The sequence below is a fragment of the Schistocerca gregaria genome, chromosome 5 (genome assembly GCF_023897955.1).
Source record: "Schistocerca gregaria isolate iqSchGreg1 chromosome 5, iqSchGreg1.2, whole genome shotgun sequence".
In the NCBI taxonomy this organism is placed as follows: domain Eukaryota; kingdom Metazoa; phylum Arthropoda; class Insecta; order Orthoptera; family Acrididae; genus Schistocerca; species Schistocerca gregaria.
In genome coordinates, this window is record NC_064924.1 from 478,231,122 (window position 1) to 478,256,304 (window position 25,183).

The 25,183-nt window shown below is 44.3% G+C and overlaps 1 protein-coding gene across 1 annotated transcript; it reads right to left on the reverse strand.

Annotated features, from left to right (window-relative positions):
- Positions 1 to 2,195: 2,195 nt before the first annotated feature.
- On the reverse strand, positions 2,196 to 14,446 carry LOC126273389 (uncharacterized). Its single transcript, XM_049976941.1, has 3 exons — positions 13,708 to 14,446; positions 9,273 to 9,309; positions 2,196 to 2,269 (listed from the first exon to the last, which is right to left on the reverse strand). Exons 1-3 carry the CDS (start codon positions 14,329 to 14,331, stop codon positions 2,196 to 2,198), a joined length of 735 nt encoding a protein of 244 aa, XP_049832898.1. The 5' UTR covers positions 14,332 to 14,446.
- Positions 14,447 to 25,183: the final 10,737 nt, after the last annotated feature.

The following is a 25,183-nucleotide window of genomic DNA, read 5'->3' on the forward strand; positions in this document are numbered from 1 at the left end:
TGCTGTTGGGTGTAGCATTTCTGGAGTGTGGCGAGTTTCTCGGTCGTTGGTACGTCACGTCGCTGAACGTGTGCGGTCGCCGGGATTTATCGTATGAGCGGTGTAACGCAGCAGGTATTAGTACGAGTCCGGTAATTGGCGTCTTGGTGTCAGACCTAACACACAAGAGCAGTCCGAAAGGAGGAAGCTTAGAACTTGTTTACAGATGTAGAGTCTTTGCATTGTAACTTGCGAAGTATGCCGTGTTTTTTGTGTGTAAATTTTCCACTGCAAGTTTCAGTGTATACAGTTCCATCTCAGATGAGCAGCGATCGTCTCAGCATATCGGCCACACCAGAGGCAGCAACATCCATCGCGTTGTCTCAGTGGGGCAGGACGGGGGCTTACGTAAGGTAAATTGGTGTAGCCAATAAGTTACATATAATATTTTTATTAATTTCCATTACCAAGGCAACTGCAGCTAATTCTATCTCGTGTAATAAGTGTTCATTGTGTATTTGTGTGCGGCCGCCTTGTCTTGAGCTGTTTCAGGGATCCGTCGAAGCCTTTAGGGTCAGAGACAGCGAGAGACGTGCATTGGCGCCTGTAGATAGAGTAGTTAAATTGTCGTCAGTAGTTGTGAGCATGCTCCAGTGACAGGTAGGCCATAGCTGGGATTACGCATAGTAGTTTAGGGGTATGGGTAGTGTAATTCAGCTTTTCTTTATCTTAATGAGTCAACAGTTACACACATACTAGTATTAACAATGGGTCCATAGGTTAAATCACTTTTTTTATATTTAATACTACTACTACTACTCTTACGTGATCAGACCCAATGGACCGTACGCATCTACAAGTTTCCTCCTCCACTGTATTCTGTCCATTGCTGCTATCCGCCATTCGTCCACATCTATTGACACTTGGTTTAAATCTTTATGGAGTCCATCCCTCCAACGCTTCTTGGGTCTCCCTGGCGGTCTCTTTCCTGTAGGTGTGAAATCCAGGCGCTTCCGAGGCCATCTGTCATCTTCGATCCGGGTCGCATGGCCGGCGCACTGCATTCGTTTGACTTTGACAGTTCCTGCTATGTTGGGCAGCTGGTATGGCTCCTCAAGCTCTTGGTTGTATCTGATCCTCCATTCCCCTGTATCTGCATCCAGAACCGGACTGAAGATCTTTCGAAGCACTTTTCTCTCAAAAACAAGGAGCTTATGGAAGTCCTTTTTCCGGATGCTCCATGTCTCACAGCCATATAGAACAACAGGCTGGATCAGGGTTTTGTACAGTCGAATCATGAACTGTCTGGAGAAAGATTTGGACCGAAGCAGTTGTGCTAGGCTGTGGTAAGATCGGTTTCCTGCTTGTATTCTGGCATTGATCTCTGCTTCACACGACGAGTTCTCAGTGAAAAGTGCCCCTAGGTATTTGAATTCTTGCACTCTCTTGTAGGAATGGTCCCCAACCTGAAGTGATTGTAGATGATCAGCAGTCTGACAATGACCACTCGTCATAACGAGGTCCTCTGTCTTGGCTTCGTTTATGTTTAGCCCAAATTTGCTGGTAGCCTCCTTTTGTGCTTTGGTCATTTGCTCCAACTACTCTTCCAACCTAGAGAGTAAACAGATGTCTTCTGCATAGGCTAAGTATATTTAATGCAATGGTAAATTTGTCAGCATAGTATAAGAAGTTTTATATTAAATTCGTCTAACAGTTCTATTCATGAAAATATTCATTTCTATTAATTTTTTATTGAATATACAAAATACTATACGGGACGATTGTAAGGAATTCTTAATGCTGTATTTGTAAAAAGTTTTGGGGAGGCACACTTTATAAAAGGATTTAAGTATTGTGCAGGTATTTGGAACAGCGAATGTCTGCTGGACGAGAATTGACGCTACAGGGTGGTCAGTGTGGAGTAAACGGGCCTGAGCGGCAGGGATAAACCTGAGGGAGGCAGCTGTCAGTCACGACAAATCCCCCCCACCGCCCGAGGGCTCAGAGGCCTGTGCCACCTACCTGTTCAGCGCAGTGAAAGTAAGGCGGCGGCTCACCTGGCGGACAGCTCCGGAGGACGCACACAACCCTCGGAATCCCACCGGGACAGGCGAACCCGTTAGTCGCTGGCCGAGGAGACAGCATGGCGCCGCTGAGCGATAACGCAGAAAAGGGGATTCCACTGCAGAAGAGGTGCTGGACGACGAAGGCGTCCTCTAATAATGGCGGCACGGAGCGTCGGAGGGAAGAGCTCTTAAGCCACACTTATGACGGACGCCGTCTATATTTCCTGCATGAGTTCACATAACTCACTATAATAGGCTGGACTGCATGCCCAAAGCAGTTCCGTGCTGGGTATTGCCGGACTGTAGTTTGTCGTGATTATCTCCTCTCCTACAGAGAGCAGTTCCGAGCAGTCGGCGACATTGATCGATCTGATATCCCTGTTTCAACCTCCATCAGACGACTCCACGAGTGTTAGTCACTCCAAGAGTAATATCCTGTATTGCATTTTTTCGGTCTAGATAAGGCCAAGTGTTACTGTCTTCGGATGGCCAGTTACCTGTCCTATGGATCTGTCCCGAATCTTGCGGTCCTCAGTGACAATCAGAGCCTGTATATGTGCTTGCCATCATACTGCACTGTACCATATATCAACAATAGGCTGTCCTACTGCCCTACGAGCTTCCTCTCGACTGACAGTGCCACTACACAGAGGGAAGGATGACTGGAGATACTTCCGGATGCCGTTTCCACAGCTGGTTCCAGGAAACATTAGACTGGTGGCCCACACCACTAGTCGCACTGGGCGTCCCTTTCTCCACACCAGGAACCACCACCTCACTCCACAGACGAGTGCAGCAATGTCTGTGTGTTGAGTGATTTGTTGTGTGATGTTAGCGTGTGAAGGATGTTATAGTGCACTGCTTTTTTTTCGCTCAGACAACTGCACGAACACAGTAAAATTCGTCCCCCTAGTGAAAATATTGTTTTTTTCCCCAAACTTTATTACAGAGACTAGAAACTGGAAGTACAATGTCAACGACATGTATACTGTTTTGTTTTATATCTTCCAGTGTTCTTTTTTTATATACAAGTTCATGTTCAAGATATCCTGGTTCCTTATCATCATGTCAGTTTGGAACAAGTTTTTTTGTGTTGCACACTATGTTACATAATCTTCTATCACACAGGTGCACTTACAAAATATCTGTCTTTTTTTGGTACACTATATCTCTCTATCTCACTTACGTTGATGCCTGTCAAGTGTCATTACGTGTACAAATCTCTTGTGTATGTGCCAATAGTTACGAAATGTTACACACAATAATATGCCACAGTTACATGAGAATATTTTTGTTTGTTTTGTGTACGTGAGTGGGATATCTACAATTCTGGTTAGTGGGGAATGGACCATCAGTCAGTCAATCACAGTGAAAAATGATCATCATTTCTGTTCAGGGAAACGGAGTGGGTGTGGTTAAATATTTCAACCATGAGGCATAGAAATATTGTTTCTCTTTCTGGCTTTATGCGGAAGTATGTGTGTGTTTGAGTTGGGCACCAGTAGCTAATTCTTAAATGTTACCTTAATGAGAAGCTTGCAAATCCAAGAGTTCAAATTTTATGCAGCTTTGAACTTGGCCTTCTGCCGTTTGTTCCACATTTGTGTGACTGTGCGAGTATGTCCATAAATGACAGTGGGTTCCCTGAGGGTGAATCTGTGTTGGGTGTGACTTATTCGTCAATGTGAGTAAGACGTTGGCAAAGTCATAAGAAAAATTCCACCTTCATTTTATCAACGATTTCCAGTTTAATCTGCCAATTTGTTGTGACAGTTTGGAAACTGTTTGCACAGATTCTTTTTGAGTGATTGTCACACTACCACTGTCAGTGGGTCAACTACCACCAAAAATAATCTAAAGTGACTGGAGGGTAATGAGAGGTCCCATGCCCTCTTTTGCATGTCCCCTCTCATCTTCATCAATTTTATTAATGTTTTATGTCATTGAACGGTGGTAACAGTGTAAGGTGTCAGGCAAATCCAACACCTCCCATGAAAACCCCGACATGATAAGCAAATCCAATAGTATGTCACATAGCTCCGAATAAATCGTGACATTAAATTAACCAAAGTAATACGAGTAACGAGTGAGCAAATGGAATACCACAGACTAACACAAGAATGCCTAAATGCATGTCATACCTTCCCACCATAAGACAGAAGCAGTTACGAAGGGAGAAACGAGAACAGAAGCCGAGAGCAGGACCGTGTTAAGCTGGAAGGCCCTACGATAAGGGACGGACACCCACTTCGCTAGCTAACCGCTAGGACCACCCCCCAGCCCATGTTAAAAGCTAGAGCCCTCCAGAACAACAGTATAGATCTTACGATAACGCTAAAAGGACCACACCAGCTGCAGGTTTTAGCGTGAGACTTTTTCGCATCTCTGTTACGTTGCAAACTTTAAAAACATTGCCCCACCACGAAAAGTATAACGTTTCTCATTGGATAGACACAATTTTTGTAGGCGGAGCTTAAGGTTAACACTGAGACCCTGACTGGTAGATGAAAACACAGACAGAAAGTTTTTTTAAACCAACTTCGGTAAATTGTAGTAAGGAGAAGTTAGGAGAGAGTTGCTTCCGAGACAGCGAGGTGAGCGGAGCTGTGCTGGCCGCCGCCCCCTAACGAACACCGACAAGGTAATAAATGCACGCGATGCCACATAACATCACATAAAGCTTCACTCAGAACTCCAGAAGTCTCATCGGTTACACCTCCTTTTTCCGTAATACTAATGTCGATCGTCAATTAAAGCTCATGGTGTTCACATTTGCCACCTTAAGCAAAAATCTGAAACGCGATTATTTTTCTGTTATATAGTTATTGAGAAGCCACATCAGCCACTGTAATTTACGACAAGTTAGATAAGTAATTAAAGATAATTGAGGGTCACTGTAGACCATTTGATAATTTTCTCTTTTGTGAAACTTAATTTAAACCTAGATTATAGATGTGATATGGCATAGGTCATCCTTCGATCCATTGTAGAACTTGGAAACCCATTCAGGGAATATTCGTTCACATTTTTGTTGAACGCAGTTGGTTTTTACCATCCTGTATTAAAACATTTCCTTTTATCAATAGTGTAATTTATAAACAATGTTTTGTGAGTAGAATAAAATTTCCAATGGTAAACTTAACTGCTTTTTCGACGTTATTTTACCAGCTAACTAAAAATAGGAAAGCCTTGAAGCCCTTCCACTAAATTTAGTTAGTATTAAGATTCCTTTACAGGGAGTGCAGTGGAGCTGAAATCATTAAGTATTTGGTTATATCATCGCTAGTCTCACTGAACTCTTCTGAACTCTACATGTCATGTGTGGTCTGGCGTCTCCTTACCAGCAACAGGTCCCCAGTTCAAACTAGTCAATTCCCTAAAAAAACACGCTCAGAGCGTCGTTGCTCGAAATTGGCAGAGTGACACGATATAGAACAAACAGACACCACGCAGAATGTTAGAACAGGCAGAATAAGGTTATTTTAATGAGAGTATTTGCACTGAGAGCTCAAAGTACTTTTCTCTTGATTGCTATGCATGTTGGGAACTGTATGTGGTCTTGCTTTTAGTTTCCTCTGTTACTTCTCTGGGTGGACTGTTGCAAGGAAAGCACCGGAGGACATGGCACATTGCATTACGGTGGGGGCTGCAATTCGGCGAATACTGAGAGGGTTGTACAAAATGGGCTTGAGCGAGTAGCGGGACGACTGACCTCGGTCGAGTTTCGCCTATTGTATGCAGGGCAAAACGACATACGAGCCATATGAGTGTTGCCACTGTTTATGTGTTTACGATTATAGTGCGTGTGGAATGAAGACTGCTTGCGCCGACTGACTGCATTGTCCTCATGATTCTGAGAACGCTTGTGGACCGTGCCCAGCTGGGCGCGATTGTCTCGAGCCGGATGTCCGGTGGTCTAGACATGCTGTTTTCGTAGTCGGTGAAATGGCAAGTTCAGTGCCCTGAGATAAATAGCAGAGGCATGATTGGTCAGCTTAAACTGAGGCCAGCTGACGTCACGAAGCCCTATTCGAAATTGGCGGGAACGGTCGCTACTGATGCGAATGATGTTCTGAGATAGTGTGGGGGAATTTTGGAATCAGCATTGAACGCTGATTCGCGGTTTTTCAAGCATAGTGGGGAGTTGAGTAACATTGGCTTCACTCTTAGATTATGCGGGCGCAGGGCATTCAGTATCTGATTTTCGTCAGAGTCGGACAGTGTTCCGACTTTATCGCACATTTTCCACAGAACTTAAAATTCTACCAGGGGTTGAAACAGAGTTGCTGCACAGAAGAAGTCGGCGCCTACATCATTAGAACGCTGCCTACCGACGACGTACTGCAGGTTTCAGGACTGATTAAGTACTTTGCGGCCCCTGCATTGTAGGACCTATCAGTTTTAAACTGTAGCCCTCAGCAGCATCGCCTTCGCTTTGCACAAGTCCACCTTGCTTGTTTCTCCATGTGATCCCACTTCAGCTCTCACTACTACTCGCGATACTGCAATATAGTCGGGGAAGTAATATTTGATTCATTAGGACTCTCAGTCATTATCGTCAGTCTATTGCACCACAGAGAGTAGCAACCCATCGTTCTCGTGCCAACTCCTATTCTCCTAAGAGTTCAGTATGGCCTACACTTAAGCCTACAGTTTGTAGTGACAATCAAGTACCTTTGTGTTCTGATTCATAATAAATCTTATTGTAATATTTAATCTGCATATCATTTCATAGATATATGTAGAGTCCCTTTTCCTGTCATTTATTATGATAAAATTCCTTTTTTGTCTACTGAGTAAACAATGATTTTTATTAAATTGTTGTGAGTGTGCACTCCTTATTTTACCAACTAGCAGGGTCCACCATGAATTCCTTTTGTTACCCACATAATCAATTAATTGGTAGGTAAGGAGGGGTTCGAGTGCATGTCCAGTTCTCATGCAAAATTCGCCAGAATTAAAGAGGTACAAATTCTTCTCCACCCCGACACCTCACACACATTCTCCATCTCACCTGTTGTCTCTTAAATTCCTAGTGTAGAGGTCAGAACTTTTGCCAGCATATCTCTCTCTGTCTCTGAAGGAGTCTCGTAGCTAGTTGTAAGTAGGCTGTTTAGGTTTTTTTCTTCGTAACTCCACATAGCGCTCTGTATGAAAACTCACTGGCTGCACTGTGTGCAGTCTGTGGCTGGTTGGCATTGTTGTAATACTCGCCATTGTAGCGTTGGGCAGTTGGCTGTTAGCGGCGCGTAGCGTTGCGCAGTTGGAGGTGAGCCGCCAGCAGTGGTGGATGTGGGGAGAGAGATGGCGGAGTTTTGAAATTTTTAAGAATGGATGTCATGAACTGATATATATATGTTATGACTATTAAGGTAAATACATTGTTTGTTCTGTATTAAAATCTTTCATTTGCTAACTATGCCTATCAGTAGTTAGTGCCTTCAGTAGTTTGAATCTTTTATTTAGCTGGCAGTAGTGGCGCTCGCTGTATTGCAGTAGCTTGAGTAACGAAGATTTTTGTGAGGTAAGTGATTTGTGAAACGTATAGGTTAATGTTAGTCAGGGCCATTCTTTCGTAGGGATTTTTGAAAGTCAGATTGCGTTGCGCTAAAAATATTGTGTGTCAGTTTAAGCACATTCGTGTATAATTGTTCAAAGAGGACGTTTCAAAGTCAGATGCCAAGTAACATCACGTGACAGGCTGACGTAGTACACGTCATCCTATGTACCCTACTGCGTATCAGGAAAAACAACTCTGTCACTTTTCTCTCTCCCTTTGCGGACGTGGACGCGTTACGCATCTTAACTGAAACTGTCGTAGAATGTAAATGGTATGGGGATTCCTGTTCAAAATATTGTATACTCACTCCTCTCTACATTTCTAGAAGTTTGTAACGGGATTTTCCGAACATCCTGTATAATGCAACGAATCGAAGAGGTATTACTCGATTATATAAATCAGTTTTCAGTTTGAGAAAGACGAGCGATCTGTGAGCCTTCGTGGTACCACTCAGGAGGATACTTCTTAATGTGATAATTCACTGCTACTTCTGTACGTGAAATGACTGCAAGTTAACTGTAACTGTCTGTGAGCCGTGTTGTGGCTCGCGTTGTTGCTGTTTGTAGGTGTCCCCCCCCCCCCCCCTCGCCGTCTGTTGGAGGCCAGATGGTATCGTTTAGTTGGTAAGGTTGCTGTTTTTGTCTTTTCGTGCTGACTGGCGCCACTAGGGTTCGCAAGCGTTGCCTGTCCACTAGTGGCAGCAGCGGCGATTATCGATATGTAGTAACTGTTGCCCTATCTTTGGGGCGACGTCGTTGTTTTTCTGGGTCGTGAGAGTGGGCCAGTTCGGTTAGGGCTCAGGAGGAGCGAGGTCAGCGCAGTGCCAGATCACGCCGGGATGGCTTGCGGCACGCAGGGACTGCACGTGGAAGGGCTGTGGTCACGAGGTTACACGTCCTAGCCGTAAACGGGATCCAGAAAACTTTAAGATGAGTGCATTTCAATCCAGGTACAGAAACCTCCACCACTGTGATATCTCACGATTCTCCAGTGACTTGGGTTCGTGTTGCTGCGCGTAGTGTTGCCGAGGCGAAGAGCAGCGAGTGGAGTGCTTGGGGAAGGCGGATCTGATTAGCTTTCCTCGACTTCTTATTAATATTTACTGCGTTCAACTTGTAACAATTTGTTAAGTTCAACCAGCGGTAATTTTTCTTGCCTGGTGGCCGCCAACACCCCAGTTACCTGACCTGGGGGTTAGTGTATGTAACGGTAGTGTACGTTTCCTCGCCTTGCCGCTGCTGTCCGGTAAGGCGTGTAGTTTTGACAGCTTTGTTGATTGTAGGCCGGTGGGTGGTTCTTCTGCTCTGGTGGTAGTGGTTCCTTTCTCGTTCTGGGCGCTCTAAACACAGTATTCTGTGGACGTAATGCAGACCGCCGGTTCCGGCTTTGGCGTATTGTTCCATCGGTGCATTTGGTTTATCGGACGTCAGGTAGCTTCAGCGAGATTATGATTAGTCATTCGTTAGACTGCCATGCCGGCTGGTGTGGCCGTGCGGTTCTAGGCGCTTCAGTCTGGAACTGCGTGACCGCTACGGTTGCAGGTTCGAATCCTGCCTCGGGCATGGATGTGTGTGATGTCCTTAGGTTAGTTAGTTTAAGTAGTTCTAAATTCTAGGGGACTGATGACCTTAGATGGTAAGTCCCATAGTGCTCAGAGCCATTTGAACTATTTTTTTGAGTTACCATCTTGTGAAGTGAATGCAACTCTTGGCTGCCTATCTCATCGCTGGCGAAAGTGTTTTTTGCCAGACCTTCTCAGCGGTCGATTCCTGGAGCACCGTCTCTGGCCCCTTGGTTCTTGTAGGATTGATGTGTTCTAAAATGAGGTCTGATGACCAGTAGTTCACTGTAACGCTCCTTCAGCCCACGCCTTCTGCGGGTATAATCTGCCTCAGTGTCCTTTAAGGAAGTTATATACTGGTCCTTGTGTTTTATTATTGTACTGTTTATTGTGGTCTAGCGGTTCTAGGCGCTCAGTCCGGAACCGCGGGACTACTACGGTCGCAGATTCGAATCCTACCTCGGGCATGGATGTGTGTGATGTCCTTAGGTTAGTTAGTTTAAGTAGTTCTAAGTTCTAGGGGACTGATGACCTCAGATGTTAAGTCCCATAGTGCTCAGAGCCATTTGAACCGTTTTTTGAGTTACCATCTTGTGAAGTGAATGCAGCTCTTGGCCGCCTATCTCATCGCTGGCGAAAGTGTTTTTTGCCAAACCTTCTCAGCGGTCGATTCCTGGAGCACCGTCTCTGGCCCCTTTGTTCGTGTAGGATAGATGTGTTCTAAAAGGAGGTTTGATGACCAATAGTTCACTGTAACGCTCCTTCAGCCCACGCCTTCTGCGGGTATAATCTGCCTCAGTACCCTTTAAGGAACTTATTTACTGGTCCTTGTGTTTTATTATTGTAGTGTTTATTACAATACCTTGTAATGCCTACATTAAATGTTATATATGTCTAGTTAATAGTTCTGGTCGCCTTCTGGAATAAATCTAACAGTGTAATGTTCAGTGGATGTTAAGGGTTGTGATACAAAGTTTACCATCATCATATTTCACCCGTTTGGTGAACAGTTGCTTGTTTTTTTAATTAACCTTTGCTATTGTATTTGCTATTTTACAGCAGGTTTCTAAATTTTTTTTATATTATTGCCGTTCCTGGCGTGCAAGGCTTTCAGCCGTGATTGTGGTCACTTGCCTTTAAATTCTAATTTGGTATTTGTACTTACGCAGTAAGCCTTTAAAACCTTATTTACTGCCATTCCTGGCGTCTAATGCCTTCTGCTGTCTTTGTGGCGACTTGCCTTTAATATTTCAATACCTGTAATTTGTAAGTTGCAAAAAATGTTCAGATGTGTGTGAAATCTTATGGGGCCTAACTGCTAAGGTCATCAGTCCCTAAGCTTACACACTACTTAACCTAAAGTATCCTAAGGACAAACACACACACCCATGCTCGAGGGAGGACTCGAACCTCCGCCTGGATCAGCCCCGCAGTCCATGACTGCAGCGCCTAGACCGCTCGGCTAATCCCGCGCGGCTGGAAGTTGCAGCGTTTTTAAACAATTCTTAATTTATTGCCATTCCTGGCGTGTAAGATCTTTTGCCCAGATCACAGTGGCTTGCTCTTAAAACATTATCTGCTGTATCTGTATTTAATGGTGATTAGCTAAATTGTAACTCACAGAAAACACTATTATTTACACAGTTGTTTATTCCTTTATTAATAACGTGTGGTATTTTTTATTTATTGTTGAGTCTGGAATTACTGGTGTAAAATAAATTGTGTGTAACTGCAGAAAGCAACCAATAGTAACTGATTACGTCCATGTCCACAATCGTAACCGAATTCTGCCTTCCCTTGACTACCAGGTTTCAGTCTGCATATTTCGATCACATTACCGAAATGAACTACACATCGCTATTAACCATGACGGGAAGTAACTGAAAGGTCTCACCCAAAATCTCCAGCACTGTAGGGCTCCTAACCACGTCACAACGACCTCGCACGAAGTAGCAACACGCCGAAGCAGAAAACAGAACCAAAATCGGAACGTCTGGTACCCATTCAGATCTACTCGATCCGTGGCCAGACAGGTGCCAAAGTTTCTCTCTGGCCTAGGGCCCGAGCAGCACACCAAAGATAAAAAAAGAAAAAAAAACGCTTCAGTGGTGGCACAAAAAGATAGCCCAAAAGCTTGGCTCGACTAATGCCAGTTGACCGTAGTATGATCTTGCAAAATATTGCAGAGATAAATTCGCGATTTTACTAAGCAAAACACTGTGGTCAGAAACGAGTGGATTATTTAACAGGAAACTTTAAATCTTTATGTTGCGTTCGTTAGTTAATATGCAGCAGGCGATTGAAGTGGACGGTGTTACTGCATCTCTCCCCCCCCCCCCCTCCCCCCCAATTTGCAAGGCAAGTCCCGTCATTCTCTTCCGGAAAGCAAAAGGAGTCGGTTCTGCTGAAACTGCATTGTGTATGCGGATGGTATTGTTAGTGGTGGTGTATTGAAGGAGCCGTGCAGAAAATTTAAGGCTGGTCGCAAAGATATACCTGATGAAGGCGGTCGAGGAAGACTGATAAACTTCCGCAACGTATTGCGAAATCATACAAACGGACTGTAGCACCCAAATTTCGAACTTTCTGGGTATCTACCACTTGTTTCAAGGACAGTCATCTTTAATACTGTCTCAAGGAGGTTACTGCAACTTTTGTCCACAGTTGGTATCAAATGTCTAATCGATTCTCACAGAAAGAATAGAAAGAATGGGTTAAGCCTTCACATTCCTTCAGCGCTGCTATGAAGAGGGGGAGGCCTTTCCGAACAGTGAATCGGGACGAGATATATGCAGTATGTTAACTCTGAAACTAAGGAATTCGCCCTAAATGTGGATGCACCCTCATTCTCCCAATAGGTCCAAAAAAATTCAACTCTACCGTGTCAACTTGCAAAATGATACTTACAGTTGTTTTTTTTTGGGACCGCAAAGGAACTTCAGCAATAGAGTTACATGAGAGAATACTGTGGCATCACAGGTTTATTGTGAGAGCTTTACAAAACTCAAATCGTCAAACCAAAACAAACATCGCGGGATGATTAAAAAACTGAAAATCAGAAATAATTTTACTAAAAAATAACGGAACAAGCTCCCACTCTCAAACTCACTGACAACGATGATGCTGTAAATTAGAACAAGTTTATTCGTTTCTAGGCAGACAGCAACACTGTTTAGGGTAACAGATATGCAATGGCTATGTTTCCTGCCTCGGCCACTCTATCCCACCTTCCTCCAGTTCAACACTGACGGCAAAAATTAGCAACACCAAGAAGGGTTTGTGCGACATAAACGAAAGTTGGTAAGCGTGTCTTTATATCTGAAAGGTGATGTGTATTCAAATTTCGCGCCAGTCGCATGTGACGCTAGTAGTGTCACTATGAGGATGCAAATCAGCTTTGCTTTCAATACAGGCTGTAAAGGTTGAGAGCGTTAGTTACTCACTGAGTTTGAACGAGGTCCTGTAGTAAGGCTTCCTCTATATTGCAGAAAGACTTGGCAAGAACTTCGCCGCTGTACATGACGGCCGGCAGCGGTGATCACGAGAATGTACGATCGCAAAAGATCAGGATTTGGACTGCTACGTGGCACTACAGAGACTGGAGGACATCGTGTTCGCCTATGTCCCTCGTGCACTGTACTGCATGTGCAGCAGCAATCTGAGCAGTAGTTGGCACAGCAATGATACAACGAACTCTTCAGATCGCTCGAACAGTCCACCGGTGTACTGCCGATCCATACTGTCCAACGGGCACAATATTTCGGCGATCAGACATGTCGCCATCGTCAGGTGCTCTGACGAACTGAGCTCCTGAGGGTTTTTTTTTTTTTTTTTTTTTTTTTTTTTTGCACTTTTCATTCCCTCCTCTGATGGAGGAAGGCGGGCTGTTTTAGGGCATGCTGGCGTCCCTTTTCAGCCGTTGGGTTTTTACATGGTTATTTTTATTTTGTACATTTTATTTTTCCTGCAAGTGCATTGTTATAATTGGTTTGACAAATTTGTTACTGCAGGTTTTTGGTAGAAGACATTATAAACAAGTATATTAACATAATAAAATTTAAATTAAACAAGTATATTAACAGAATAAAATTTAAATTACAGAAAAAGAAAGGAATGAAAACAATATAAACAATTTAAACACTTTTGTTTACATGGTACATTTTAAGTTTGATACATGTATATATATATAATTATTCTGTGTTTGTTGCCGATTCCGAGCGTTGCTGTATTTACAAGTGTATATATGTGCATATATATATATTTTCTCCTATAGTTTAAGACACATGACAAATAGGTGTGTGTAATATGTATGTATATATATTTTCCTCTCTTTTTTTTCCCTTCCTGAGAGGGGGTGAGCGCTGTTTGATGTTGATTGGATTGTTTGTGTTTGCTGTGGTGGATTCTTTTGTGTGTGTGTGTGTGTGTACGTGCGGGTGTGTTTGTGGTTAATCTGTTGTTCTTTCGTCAAGGTGAGTTGGTGTTGTTGTATCTGCAGTTACGAGTAGTAGGATCGGGATGAGGTCAGGGAATGTTTTGGCTGTGTTTTGGGCTATTGTGCGTGATGGGGGAATGTATTTGTATTTCGGTCTTCTGTTTTCTCTTGCGTTTATAGTAAGGATGTCCTCCATGTCTGGTCTGTTGTGGATAATGTGATTTCCATATCTCGCCCTGAGTTTGGTCATTCTGGTTTGGAGTGGTTCTATACCATAGCTTGTATATACTTCGTTGCTGGGGGTTGTAGGGGGTAGCCTGGTGATGCTGCGTATTAACCTTCTTTCCGTTTTGTACAGTTTTTCCGCTACGTGGGCCTGTATTCCCCCGAGTGGGGCGGCTGCGTATTCGAGTATTGGTCTTATAAATGTTTTATATGTATGTAGGGCTGTTTCGTCGCTGCAGCCGTGGAAGCGTCCTTGAACCTGTCTTATTAAGTTTTGTCGTAGTCGTGTTTTGTTCAGGAGGTGATTTAGGTGCGTTTTCCAGTTCAGGTGTCGGTCTAGATATACTCCAAGGTATCTGGCTGAGTTGCTCAGTGTGAGTGGCGTGTTCCATAGTCTTAGTCGGATTTCGTTGTCGTCTTGTTGTCGCTTTTTTGTCAGATGTCTGTGTTTGAAAAGAACTGTCTGTGTTTTATTGGGATTGGGCCGAATTCTCCACTTGGTCATCCATTGCTCTAGTCGTGTTAGGTAGTCGTTTGTCTTTCGTTGTACAGTGCTTGTTCTTAGTTCGGTGCACCAGTATGCTGTATCGTCTGCATACAGCCCTACGGTTTCGGTTCGTGTCCTGACAGTGGGTACGTCGGCTGTATATAACGTGTAGAGTAGGGGCGATAATATTCCGCCTTGGGGTACTCCTGCTTGTGGGGTAAAGGCTTCGCATTTTTCTTTTTCTACGTGTACTATGCAGGTTCTGTCAGTTAAGTAAGCTTTTATTATTCTTGTCATCTTCGTTGGGATTCCTATTTCTGTTAGTTTGTAAAGTAGTCCGTTGTGCCATAATTTGTCAAAAGCGCGCTCGATGTCCAGGAGTACAGCGAGCGTGCAGTGTCCTTTGTTAAAACCTTTCGCTATGCTGTCAGTCAGTCTAAGTAGGGGGTCGTTGGTTGAGTGCTTCTGTCGGAAACCTGCCTGTATAGGGGGGATTAGTCCTTTGTCATCTGTGTATTTCCGTATCCTGTCTGTCAGTATCCGTTCATATGTCTTTCCTATTACGTCTAGTAGTGATATTGGTCTGTATGAACGGGGGTCAGTCCTTGGTTTGTCGGGTTTGGGGATCATTATTATCCTGCTGGTTTTCCAATTTGTCGGGATAGTTTCGTGAGTCATGCAAAAGTTGAAGATGAGGGATAGTAGAGGGATGAGGATATGTAGGGGAGCTTTTTGGAGGTGGATTCGTTGGATACCATTTTCACCAGGAGCAGAGTTTCGTCCCGTGTATATTGCGTCTGCTATTTCAGTCTCTGTTATGTCTTTAGTCAGTGTTAGTTGTTCTTCTGTTTCGGTTGTGGGGGTTTCTAGGATTCGTGGTAGTTGGGACTCTATGTGTTGTCTGAATTGTTCGTCAAATTTATCGTCAGCTGGAAATGAATAAACTTCTTGCAGCACTTGTTTGAAAGCTTCTGCCTGTTCTTTTTGGTCGGACGTTGGCTCGTTGTTTACCAGTAGTGTGGATTGAGTCGTCTTTCGTTGTCCTGTTAGGGTCTTGAATTTATTCCAGAACTTTCTGCCCTCCCTGTAGTTTAACTGGGCACATGTGTCGTCCCATTGGTGTTGTTTGTGTGTTGAAATGATTCTCTTGACCCTAGCATTTAGTCTATTCCACTGTCGTTTAAGGTCTGGGTTGTCTCCACGTCTCATTTGTCTTTGTAGTCGTTTTTTTTGTCTGATGAGATTTAGTGCTTCTGGGGGGATGGAGGGTTTCCAGTTCTCTATTGTTTTTGTTGGTACTGCTTCTGTTATGGCTCTTTGGAAGGCCGATTCGAGTCTGTGTGCGACACTTTGTAGGTCGTCTGGGTCTGTGATACTGATGGGGGCAGTTAGTTCTTCTGTTAGTATGTCTCGATATTTGTCCCAGTCAGCGTTTCTGTATAGTTTTATGGTTCTGCTGGTCGGGTGAGGGGGAGGTGGTTGTGTGGCTGCTGTTGTGAATGTGATGGGGAGGTGGTCACTTGTGATGGAGTCGCCTACTTTAGGTTCAGTAATGGTGTCGTGGAGGTCTGGGCTGTAGAGGATGTGGTCTGGATTTGATGTGCCTTGGAAGCCTATGAAGGTGGGTTCATGAACTGGTAGTCTGAGTATGGGTTCGGTAGTCAAGAGGTCGAATAGTAGCCGGCCGTTGCCATTGTCTAGTCTGTCTCCTAGTAGGTGATGTCTGGCGTTTAGGTCTGCAAGGAGGATGGTGTGGTTTCGTGTCATGATGTGTTGTATGAATTGTGTTGGCAGCGCTGTGCCTGGCGGGTTATACATGCAAACTATTTGGAGGGTCCTTCTGTCCCTGTCTTTGATTTTAATCATTATGGCCTCAATGTTGATGAATGCCTGTGGGAGCGCAATTTCCTGGGCTGCTATGGAGTTGCTTACATATACTGCAACGCCTCCTCTTCCGTCTTGCCTGTTTTTGCGGAAGGTGTTATATTTTGCGAAGTCGCATTTGTCATGGTCGCGGAGCCAGGTCTCTGCAATTGCAGCGATGTGTATTTTCTCGTGGTGAAGTGTGTGTGTGAGGACAGTCCGTTTATTTTTTATCCCTTGGGCATTTGCAAAGAGGAGTTTCAAGTGGTTTCTGTCGTCCGTGCTTTCCATGAAGGTGGTGCGGGTGTGTGTTTTTGTGTGTGTACGTGCGCATTATTGTTTACTTATGTGTTTGTCTTTCTGCGCCGCTTTCTTGCTGTGGATGGTGTGGAGTGGAGTGGTGGGTGGGAGACGGGTGGGATGAGGTGGAGTGGGGAGGTATGTTTATATTTGAGTGATCTGTGTCTATGCAGTTTTCTGGGTCCCATGCCTCTGTGATTGTAACGTGTAGTGTGTTTCTGACTTGTGTTGCTGTCATCCCACTCTCAAGGATTTTTCTGGACGCACGGTCGATGGCTTTCTTAACGTCCTCGCGTCTGTCCTGGAAGAGATCGATTAGGATGGTGGTCATGAGGCGAATCAAGTCGTTCTTGAAGACGATGTGGTTCGCCGAGACCGACTCTCCGTTTTCGTCTTTCTTTGTAGGTGGGTGATCTGGCCCGTCCATTGTTTTGATTGGGGCCCGGAGTTCAGGATTGGATGGTGCCTTTGGTCTGCGGGGGCATTTGTATGACAGGGCAGAGTGTGGTCCTGAGCAGTTCGCGCATTTTTCCTCCTTCAGGTTGCACTGTGAGAGGTTGTGCTGCCCTCCGCACCTGGCACATTTGGCTTGTTGCTGTGCGCATTTTATGGTGGGGTGCTCGAAGGATAAGCATCGGCCACACTGTGATGGTTGGGATGGGGGGTCGTGTGGCGGTTCGGCCATTCTTCTTTTAAAATCTATGTCGACGCCTTCTGTTAGCAGTTGGTCGACGGTCTGCTGGTCGTGCGTTATGACCCTAAACCTCTCTGTTGGCTGCTGGTTTTTTCTGGAGATGATGCGCCATGCTTTCTCCACATGTAGTCCCTGCTTTATCATCTGATCCCTGACTTCCTCATCAGGCGTGGTGACTGGGATTTTTTTGAGGATCACTGAGAGGGATGGTGTGGTCTTTTGGTTGGGGTTTGGCCTCGGTCCTCTTGGTTTTTGCCATTGGACTTTAGCCGTGGGGTAGCCGCAATTTCGAAGGTCTTTTTGTAATTCCCCTTCCTTCCCTTTTACTTTCAGCTCCAACAAGGCCTTCTGAAATCTTGTAAGGGTGAGGCTTTTTACGTTTGCTACAATTGCGTTCTTGCAGAAACGCCGGATGGTGGAGGCGAGGTCATGTTGCGTGATGTCGTTTGGCAGGCCTGTTATCACGTACGTGTGGCATGTGAGGTCGCACATAGGGCGTGCAGACGTATCCGGGCTGCAGCTCCCTGCTGGCGAGGGCGGGCTGGTGATGGAGATGTTCCGCCTTCTGCCGTCAGGTGTTGGTGATGATGGGGAGTCCGTGTTTCGTGCTGTTTCATCTTGCCGGGTGGGGGGTGGATGGTTGTGGGTCCTGGTGCGGTCCATGTTGTTGCGGTTCCCTTGTTGGTGTGCGTGTGGTCGTACTGGGGTACGCCGCGCTCCCGCTTGGTTGGCACCTTGCTTGGCAGAAGCCTCGCCTGAAGGTCTCCACGGGTTGAGCAGCCCTATTTATACACGTGCGCGGGAAACGGGGCAACGCCACCGGCCCTGACACGGAGTTGTCCCTACGCTCGGAGGAGGCAGAACTGTTCTGCCGTACGACACTGGTTTTGTGTGTGACAGATGTTCGACCAATGAAGGGTAGCTGACACTGACAAAATGCTTTTTCTTTCTTTGTGTCGCGAGCGGCACAAAGAGATGAGGAACACGATAGTTTTGCTTTTTTTATTGTGCAACACCGTTCGCGATGTTGACAGGAGCCAAGTATTTCTATGGTAGCAGTCCGGGGGTCCGTAGCGATCTTCTTTGCCGCTGGCTCGCCTGTGCGGCTGCTTTGGCGCGTCGAGAAGCTCGCGTACACGCCGGTCCCGTTGTAACGTGCGTCTGCTTCGCTCGGCTGCTCCGCTCGGAATGCTCCTGAGGGCGGGCGTCCGTCTTAAAGCCCCTCCCCTCGCGAGGCGTTCTCTCCGCGGTCCGCGCCCGCGCGTCAGCCGTCGCTGAGACGCTGGCGTCGGCGTCTGTGGTGGCGTCGATGTAATTGTCTCGTCCGCCCTAGTCGCCTGTTCGTTTCCTTTGCTGAGCGTCTTTTTAATTAGACTCAGTGCTTGTTCCCATGGCCTGCTGCGGTTGTAGCCGCAATCTCGGTTGATGAGTCCGTCCCTGGTACAAATTTCGATAGCCTCTCTAATGACGCTATCCCAGTTTTTAGATGTGTGAGCCAAGACCGTGCTATGTTGGTACTCCATCTCGTGATTTTCAGACAAACAGTGCTCTGTGACTGCCGACATGTTGGGGAGAACGCCTCGCGAGGGGAGGGGATTTAAGACGGCCGCCCGCACTCAGGAGCTCAGTTCGTCAGCGCACCTGACGATGGCGACATGTCTGATCGCCGAAATATTGTGCCCGTTGGACACTATGGATCGGCAGTGCACCGGTGGACTGTTCGACCAAGAAATATGGCGGGAGAATTCTGAAGAATCATATCTTACAGATCAGCTACTTTGAGGACAGCTCCGAGCCAGACGGCCTGCAGCGTGTATTTCACCGACCCCAAACTACCACCATTTGCTATTTCAGTGGTGACAAGCCAGAGCTCACTGGTGAGCAGGGTGGAGCTCTTGTGTTTTCTGATGAAAGATGGTTCTGCCTCCGTATCAGTGATTAACTAGTATTCGTTAGAATGACGCTAGTTGAGGGCCTGCAAAAAACCTGTCTGCGAGCTAGACGCATCGTATTCTAATCTTGAGTTGTGGTCTGGGGTGCTATTTCGTATGATAGTGGGAGAGCTCTCGTGGATATCCCACACAGCCTGACTGCAAATTTGTACGTCAGTCTTGTGATTTTAGCTGATGTGCTGCCAAACAGCCTTCTGGGGTACGTTTTCCAACAGGATAACGCTCGCCCACATACCGCCGTTGTAACACAACATGCTCTCCAGTGTGTATACAAGTTATCTTGACCTGCTCAGTCACCAGATCTGTCTCCAGCCGAGCACATATGTAACAACATCGGATGACAACTCCAACGGCATCGACAAAGAGCATGTTGACCGGCCAACTGCAACATGAATGGAAGTCCATACCACAAACTGATATGCATGCCGCATTCAACATGATGGCAATTACACCGGTTATAATTGTAGCAGCATTTCACTTTTGCAATGGCTTATCTCGTGTTTATATTAACGTGTGATCTTACAATGTTAATCACATAAATACGTTACATAGACAAATGCATTCCCGAAATTTTTCCGTCAGTATAGATCGTTGCGTCATCTGCAATAAACTGTGAACTTATTATTAACACTGTGTGCCTCGTCATTAAAATACCGGATGAACAGCAAGAGTCCTACGTAGTTCCCTAGGGAACGCCTTAAATTATTTCTACTTCTGTCCTTCGGTCGGTCGCGAAATGAAACCACCGTGAAAATCAAAAATGTTTTATTTGCATAAGCTAGCTAGAGCCTTCAGCTGCTTCTCTACATAGTTGCCCTCGTCACAGAGGGCAGCCGTCTGTGCTCTCGGCCAAATCTCTTCACTGGTCTACAGCTCGTTGTCTGTACCACAATGTTATCTTCATGCCAACAGTCCATGTGAACAGAAACGAAACTCAATGGGAGCCAGTTACGGACTGTATTGTGGATAAACAAACACTTCTCATCGAAAACTCTGCTGGAGCATCTTAATTGCCCCTGCAGTTGTGGGCGAGGATTGTCGTGAAGAAGTAAACACATGAGAGCTATCTTACGTTGGCTGCATGATATCAGGCAAAATCTCTCACCAGGCCGTCATATTTGGCGGGAGACACTATCTTCTAGGCATCTTTACATGGTCACTTTGTGCTCAAAACTGAAAAGAGCGACGTGAAACGATCGAATTGCGTACTAGATACACTACCCAACACATCTGCGCAGTCTCATTGAATTTTCACTGTGGTTTCCATTTCGCGCCCGATCGTACCTTAGATTAGATTAGAATAGTACTTGTTCCATAGATCATGAATACGACACTTCGTAATGATTTGGAACGTGTCAGGTTGATAAAATGTATCTATCCAAGATATTACATTACACAAGACCTTACATGACTTTTTTTGGGTGGGGGTGGGGAAATTACCCACTTACTATATCCAAAAATTCATCTAATGAGTAGGAGGAGTTGCCATTCAGAAGTGCTTTTAACTTCCTTTTAAATGCCTTTTGATGCTGTTAGGTAAGTAACCAAAGAGTTTTGTGGCAGCATAATTTACCCCCTTCTGAGCCACAGTTAGATTTAACCTTTAGTAGTGAAGATCATCCTTTCTCCTAGTGTAGTAGGCATGTACACTACTATTACTTTTGAATTAGTTCGGATTGTTAATAACAAATTTCATAAGTATATATATATATATATATATATATATATATATATATATATATATATATATATATATATTTTGTGAGGCTACACTGAAGATCCCTAGCTCTTTAAATAAGTGTTTGCAGGATGATCTTGGATGAGCTCCAGCAATCATTCTGATTGCACGCTTTTGTGCAATGAACACTCTTTTACTCAATGATGAGTTACCCCAGAATATGAAGCCATACGAAAGCAGAGAATGAAAATAGGCGTGGTAAAGTAATTTACTGAGATGTAAATCGCCAAAATTTGCAATGACCCTAATAGCATTAGTAGCTGAACTCAAACGTTTCAGCAGATCTTCAGTGTGTTTTTTTTTTCCAGTTCAACGCCTCATCAATGCATAAACCTAGAAATTTTGAATATTCTACCCTAGCTACAGACTTCTGATCGAAGTCTATAATTATTAATGGTGCCATTCCATTTATTGTGTAGAACTGTATATACTGAGTTTTGACAAAGTTTAATGAGAGCCCATTTGCAGAGAACCACTTAATGATTTTCTGAAAAATATCATTTACAATTTCACCAGTTAATTCTTGTCTGTTGGGTGTGATGGCTATACTTGTATCGTCGGCAAAAAGTACCAGCTTTGCATCTTCGTGAATATAGAATGGCAAGTCAGTATTTATTAAGAACAGCAGAGGACCCAAGACCGAACCTTGCAGCACCCCATTCTTGATTGCTCCCCAGTTTGAGAAATCACCAGTTTACTTTCCGAATGGCCCTCGTAACATACTGCGTCCTTACTTCCAAGAAGTCCTTAATCCAGTCAAAAATGTCATTTGATACCTCATATGCTCTTATTTCGTTAGTGAGCGTTGGTGTGGCACTGAGCCAAATGCTTACTGACAGCCAAGAAACACTGTAGCTGCAGGATTGCTTCGAGCCATGATTTTCAGGATATCGTGCGGGGAAAGGCGCATGAGCGACGCTTCCGAGATCCTTGCTTCCTCACTCAGACAGAATTTAGAGACGTTCTCCTCAGAATATAGAAAACGCCGGGGTCAACTCCGACAAGGGGCTCCAGAGGGATTGTCTCGGCGTGAGCGGATGAAAGCGATAGGGCCCCAGCCAGACGGTTTTTGTGCCCCCTGGCGCGACCCTTTATTGAGAGAGGGCCTATTGTGTGGCTCCCAGCAGCTGCTGCCCTGTGGCTTGCGTCTGGCAGATGTCTGGCCCGTCTAGACACGCCACAGCCGTGCCGCCGCCCAGTAGCTCCCTCTACTGGGGACACTTCCGCTGCCCGGTCTGCCGTACTGACGGCCACAGTCGACGGCTCTCATCTCCAGAACCAAAACGAATCGAACACGCGTCTTGAAACCTGGTAGTCGAGGAAGGCAGGATTCGGTTACGATTGTGGACGGGGCGATAATCAGTTACTATTGGTTCCGTTTTTGCAGTTACACACATTTATTTTAAACGGTAATTCCAGACTCAGCAGTAAATCAAGATATCACGCGTTATTAATGAAAAAATAAACAACTGTGTAATTAATAGTGCTTTCAGTGCATTACAATTTACCAAATGAGCATGAAATACAGACAGAGAAAATAATGTTTTAAAAAGAAGCCAATGTGATACCAATTAGAGTTTTAAGGGGGGTAGGACGTCAAACGGGCCGACTTGGAGCACGAGAGTCACCACAGGACATTTTAATTTCTACTGTCTACACTTTCACAAATAAATTCATAAAACTTTGTCACCGTGACCAGAAAGGATTGTGAACTCACACTCATCGCAGTGGAAGTTCAAAAACGTAACAAAACACATTTTTTTACATGTGAAATTTCATCATTTTTTCACTTATTACTGGCTGCTTTTGTTGCTATAGGTATACTTTTCTTCCTAAGTAAGAGAGATTCTTCGATGAATTTTTCATAGCATTCAAACAGTAGTTACAGGTGTATCAAACTCAAGAATTTTTCAAATCTATCAAAAAACTGTGGAAAAAATTGAGATAATTAACCATAAAACTTGAGTTTGTAACAGTTCATTCATTTTTTCATAAATTAAATAACTTCTAGAGTTTCATACACCAGTAACTATGGTTTATACGCTGTGCACAAGTCATCGAAGAACCTCTCTTACTTAGGAAGAAAAGTGTACATATAGCAACAAATGCAGCCAGTAGTAAGTGAAAAAAATGATGAAATTTTACATGTAAAAAAATGTGTTTTGTTACGTTTTTGAGCTTCCACTGCTATGAGTATGAATTCTGGATCCTTCCTGTTAAAGTTTTATGAATTTATTTGTAAAAGTATAGACAGGGGAGATTAAAATGTCCTGTGGTGCCTCTCCTGCTCCAAGTCGGCCCGTTTGACGTCCTACCCCCCCCCCCCCCCCTACCCCCCTTTTAAGGCAAGTAACCACAGTCACGGTTGAAGGCCTTTAACGCCAAGAACGGCAATTATAAAAAAAATTTAACAAACACACTGTAATACAGCAATGTAATAGCAAAAATTGATTTAAAAAGACAGGCAACTGATCCCTAAACAGGTGAGACAAAATGCTGGTAAACTTCCTAGCACAACCATTTAAATCTGCCGTAACGTCAAGAATGGCAGTTACATAAAAAAATTAAAAAACGTACAGTAAAACAGCAAATACAACAGCAAATGTTAATTTAAAAGGATAAGCAACTGATCAGCAAACAGCCGAGACAAAATGATGGTAAACTTGGTAGCACAATCTTTTAAACCTGCTGTAATGCCAAAAATGGCAATTATATAAAAAATTTTAGAAACATACAATAAAACAGCAAATAAAATAATAAAACACAAGGGTCAGTCACAGACGGTGCACCAGGAATGGACCTCTGGGTAGGTCTGGCAAAAAACACTTTCGCGAGTGATGAGATCGGCAGCCAAGAGTTGAATTCAGTTCACAAGATGGTAACTCAGACTAGTGGCAGTCTAGCGAATCACTAATGACAACCTTGCTGAGGCTACTTGACATCCAAAAAACCAAATGCAAAGATGTAAAAATACGCCAAACCCTGAACCGGCGGTCTGGACGCCATTTGCAGAATACTGTGCTTTGAGTGCCCAGAACGCTAAAGGATTTTTTCCACATTAAGGAAGTCTCGACTATGATATATGTGACGAATTGCCATTTAACAATCATGCGAAATTTGCATTCAACAGGCAAAATTCAGAAGTCTGATGTAGGAGTACTGCATGCTCTAATTCGAAACAATAAAAATCAACGGAGTGACTATCATTGAACGTCATCAGGTCGGTCATTGAGCATTCCTATGCAGTACTGTTACTGGTGACGAGTTATGATGCCTTTATCGTTAACTTCCTAAGAAGAAATGAAGGGCTGAGCCCCACCAAAAGTCGTAAACTCGAGCAAAGGGTAGTGTGAACATAATATTTTACATCTGATAGCTTCAAAAATGTGTTTTTCGCTACGAATTCTGCCCCAAGAAGTGTGTGCATCACGGCTGGAATTTGTTGCCAACAACTGAGACACCTTTCGGTCGCAGTGAAAGAAAATCGACCGACAAAACTACATCACCTGTGCTACTGCATGATAACGCACTCTGTTGATTTGAGAAACAAAATTATCCAGGAGATTGATAGGAAAGTCATCTCTCAGCCACTTGTATTGATAGGGAAATCCTCTCTCAAGCACTTGTCCCTCTCGTCATATACTCGTAAAATTTTACCTTCCCCGCTCTTGATCGATCAACCGTCAAGGCAATTCATTTCTAGACGAAAATACTCTTCAAACTACACTGGTTTAATGACATCGTTAGAACTAGGAGGTTTCTACGGGCGTAGAATTTGTAAACTAATTTAACATTGTCAGATTGTTTTAGATATCGTGAATGGAAATTGTGCTGCTGATTAATTTCTCTTTGATTATTACTGTTGCGTTCAGTAAAGTAATGGAAAACGCAATTAAAGTATTCACTGTACTAATAAAAATTAAAATGAGCTTACTACGAAAAAATCACGACGACAGTCTGTCTTAATAAAGTGGCATTATGAATTTTGCAGTACCGTATTGTTTTCGCTCTGACACTAAGTGGTACTAAAAGTAGCGAGACGAATTTTCCTCGAGCGCTGTCTTACAGTTCTCTTATTGAGTTTGTATCTGCCTGCCTGTAGCTCTGCTACCAAAGAATTTAAAATCCTGCTTCCAGCGAGTCTCGAAAAGCGAACGAAAAGCACCTTGCATCTGGTAGCAAAGTATGTACCTGAGAACGGTTTTTTTCCTAAAGTGGGTAGACATCATTTAGAGGTTGAATTGTTAGCCTATGTCAGTCAGACGTGTGCCGTTGATGTAAGTGTTTCGGTATGCTGAATTTGTACCAATGATTTTTCTATAT

Coding starts and splice junctions, on each gene's coding strand:
- LOC126273389 (XM_049976941.1), bottom strand. CDS start 14,331: ATGACCAAGTGGAGAATTCGGCCCAATCCCAATAAAACACAGACAGTT. Junction 9,310..13,707: donor GCACAATAGCCCAAAACACA/GCCAAAACATTC, acceptor GGCAGCCAAGAG/TTGCATTCACTTCACAAGAT. Junction 2,270..9,272: donor GATGGTAACTCAAAAAAATA/GTTCAAATGGCT, acceptor GAACTCATGCAG/GAAATATAGACGGCGTCCGT.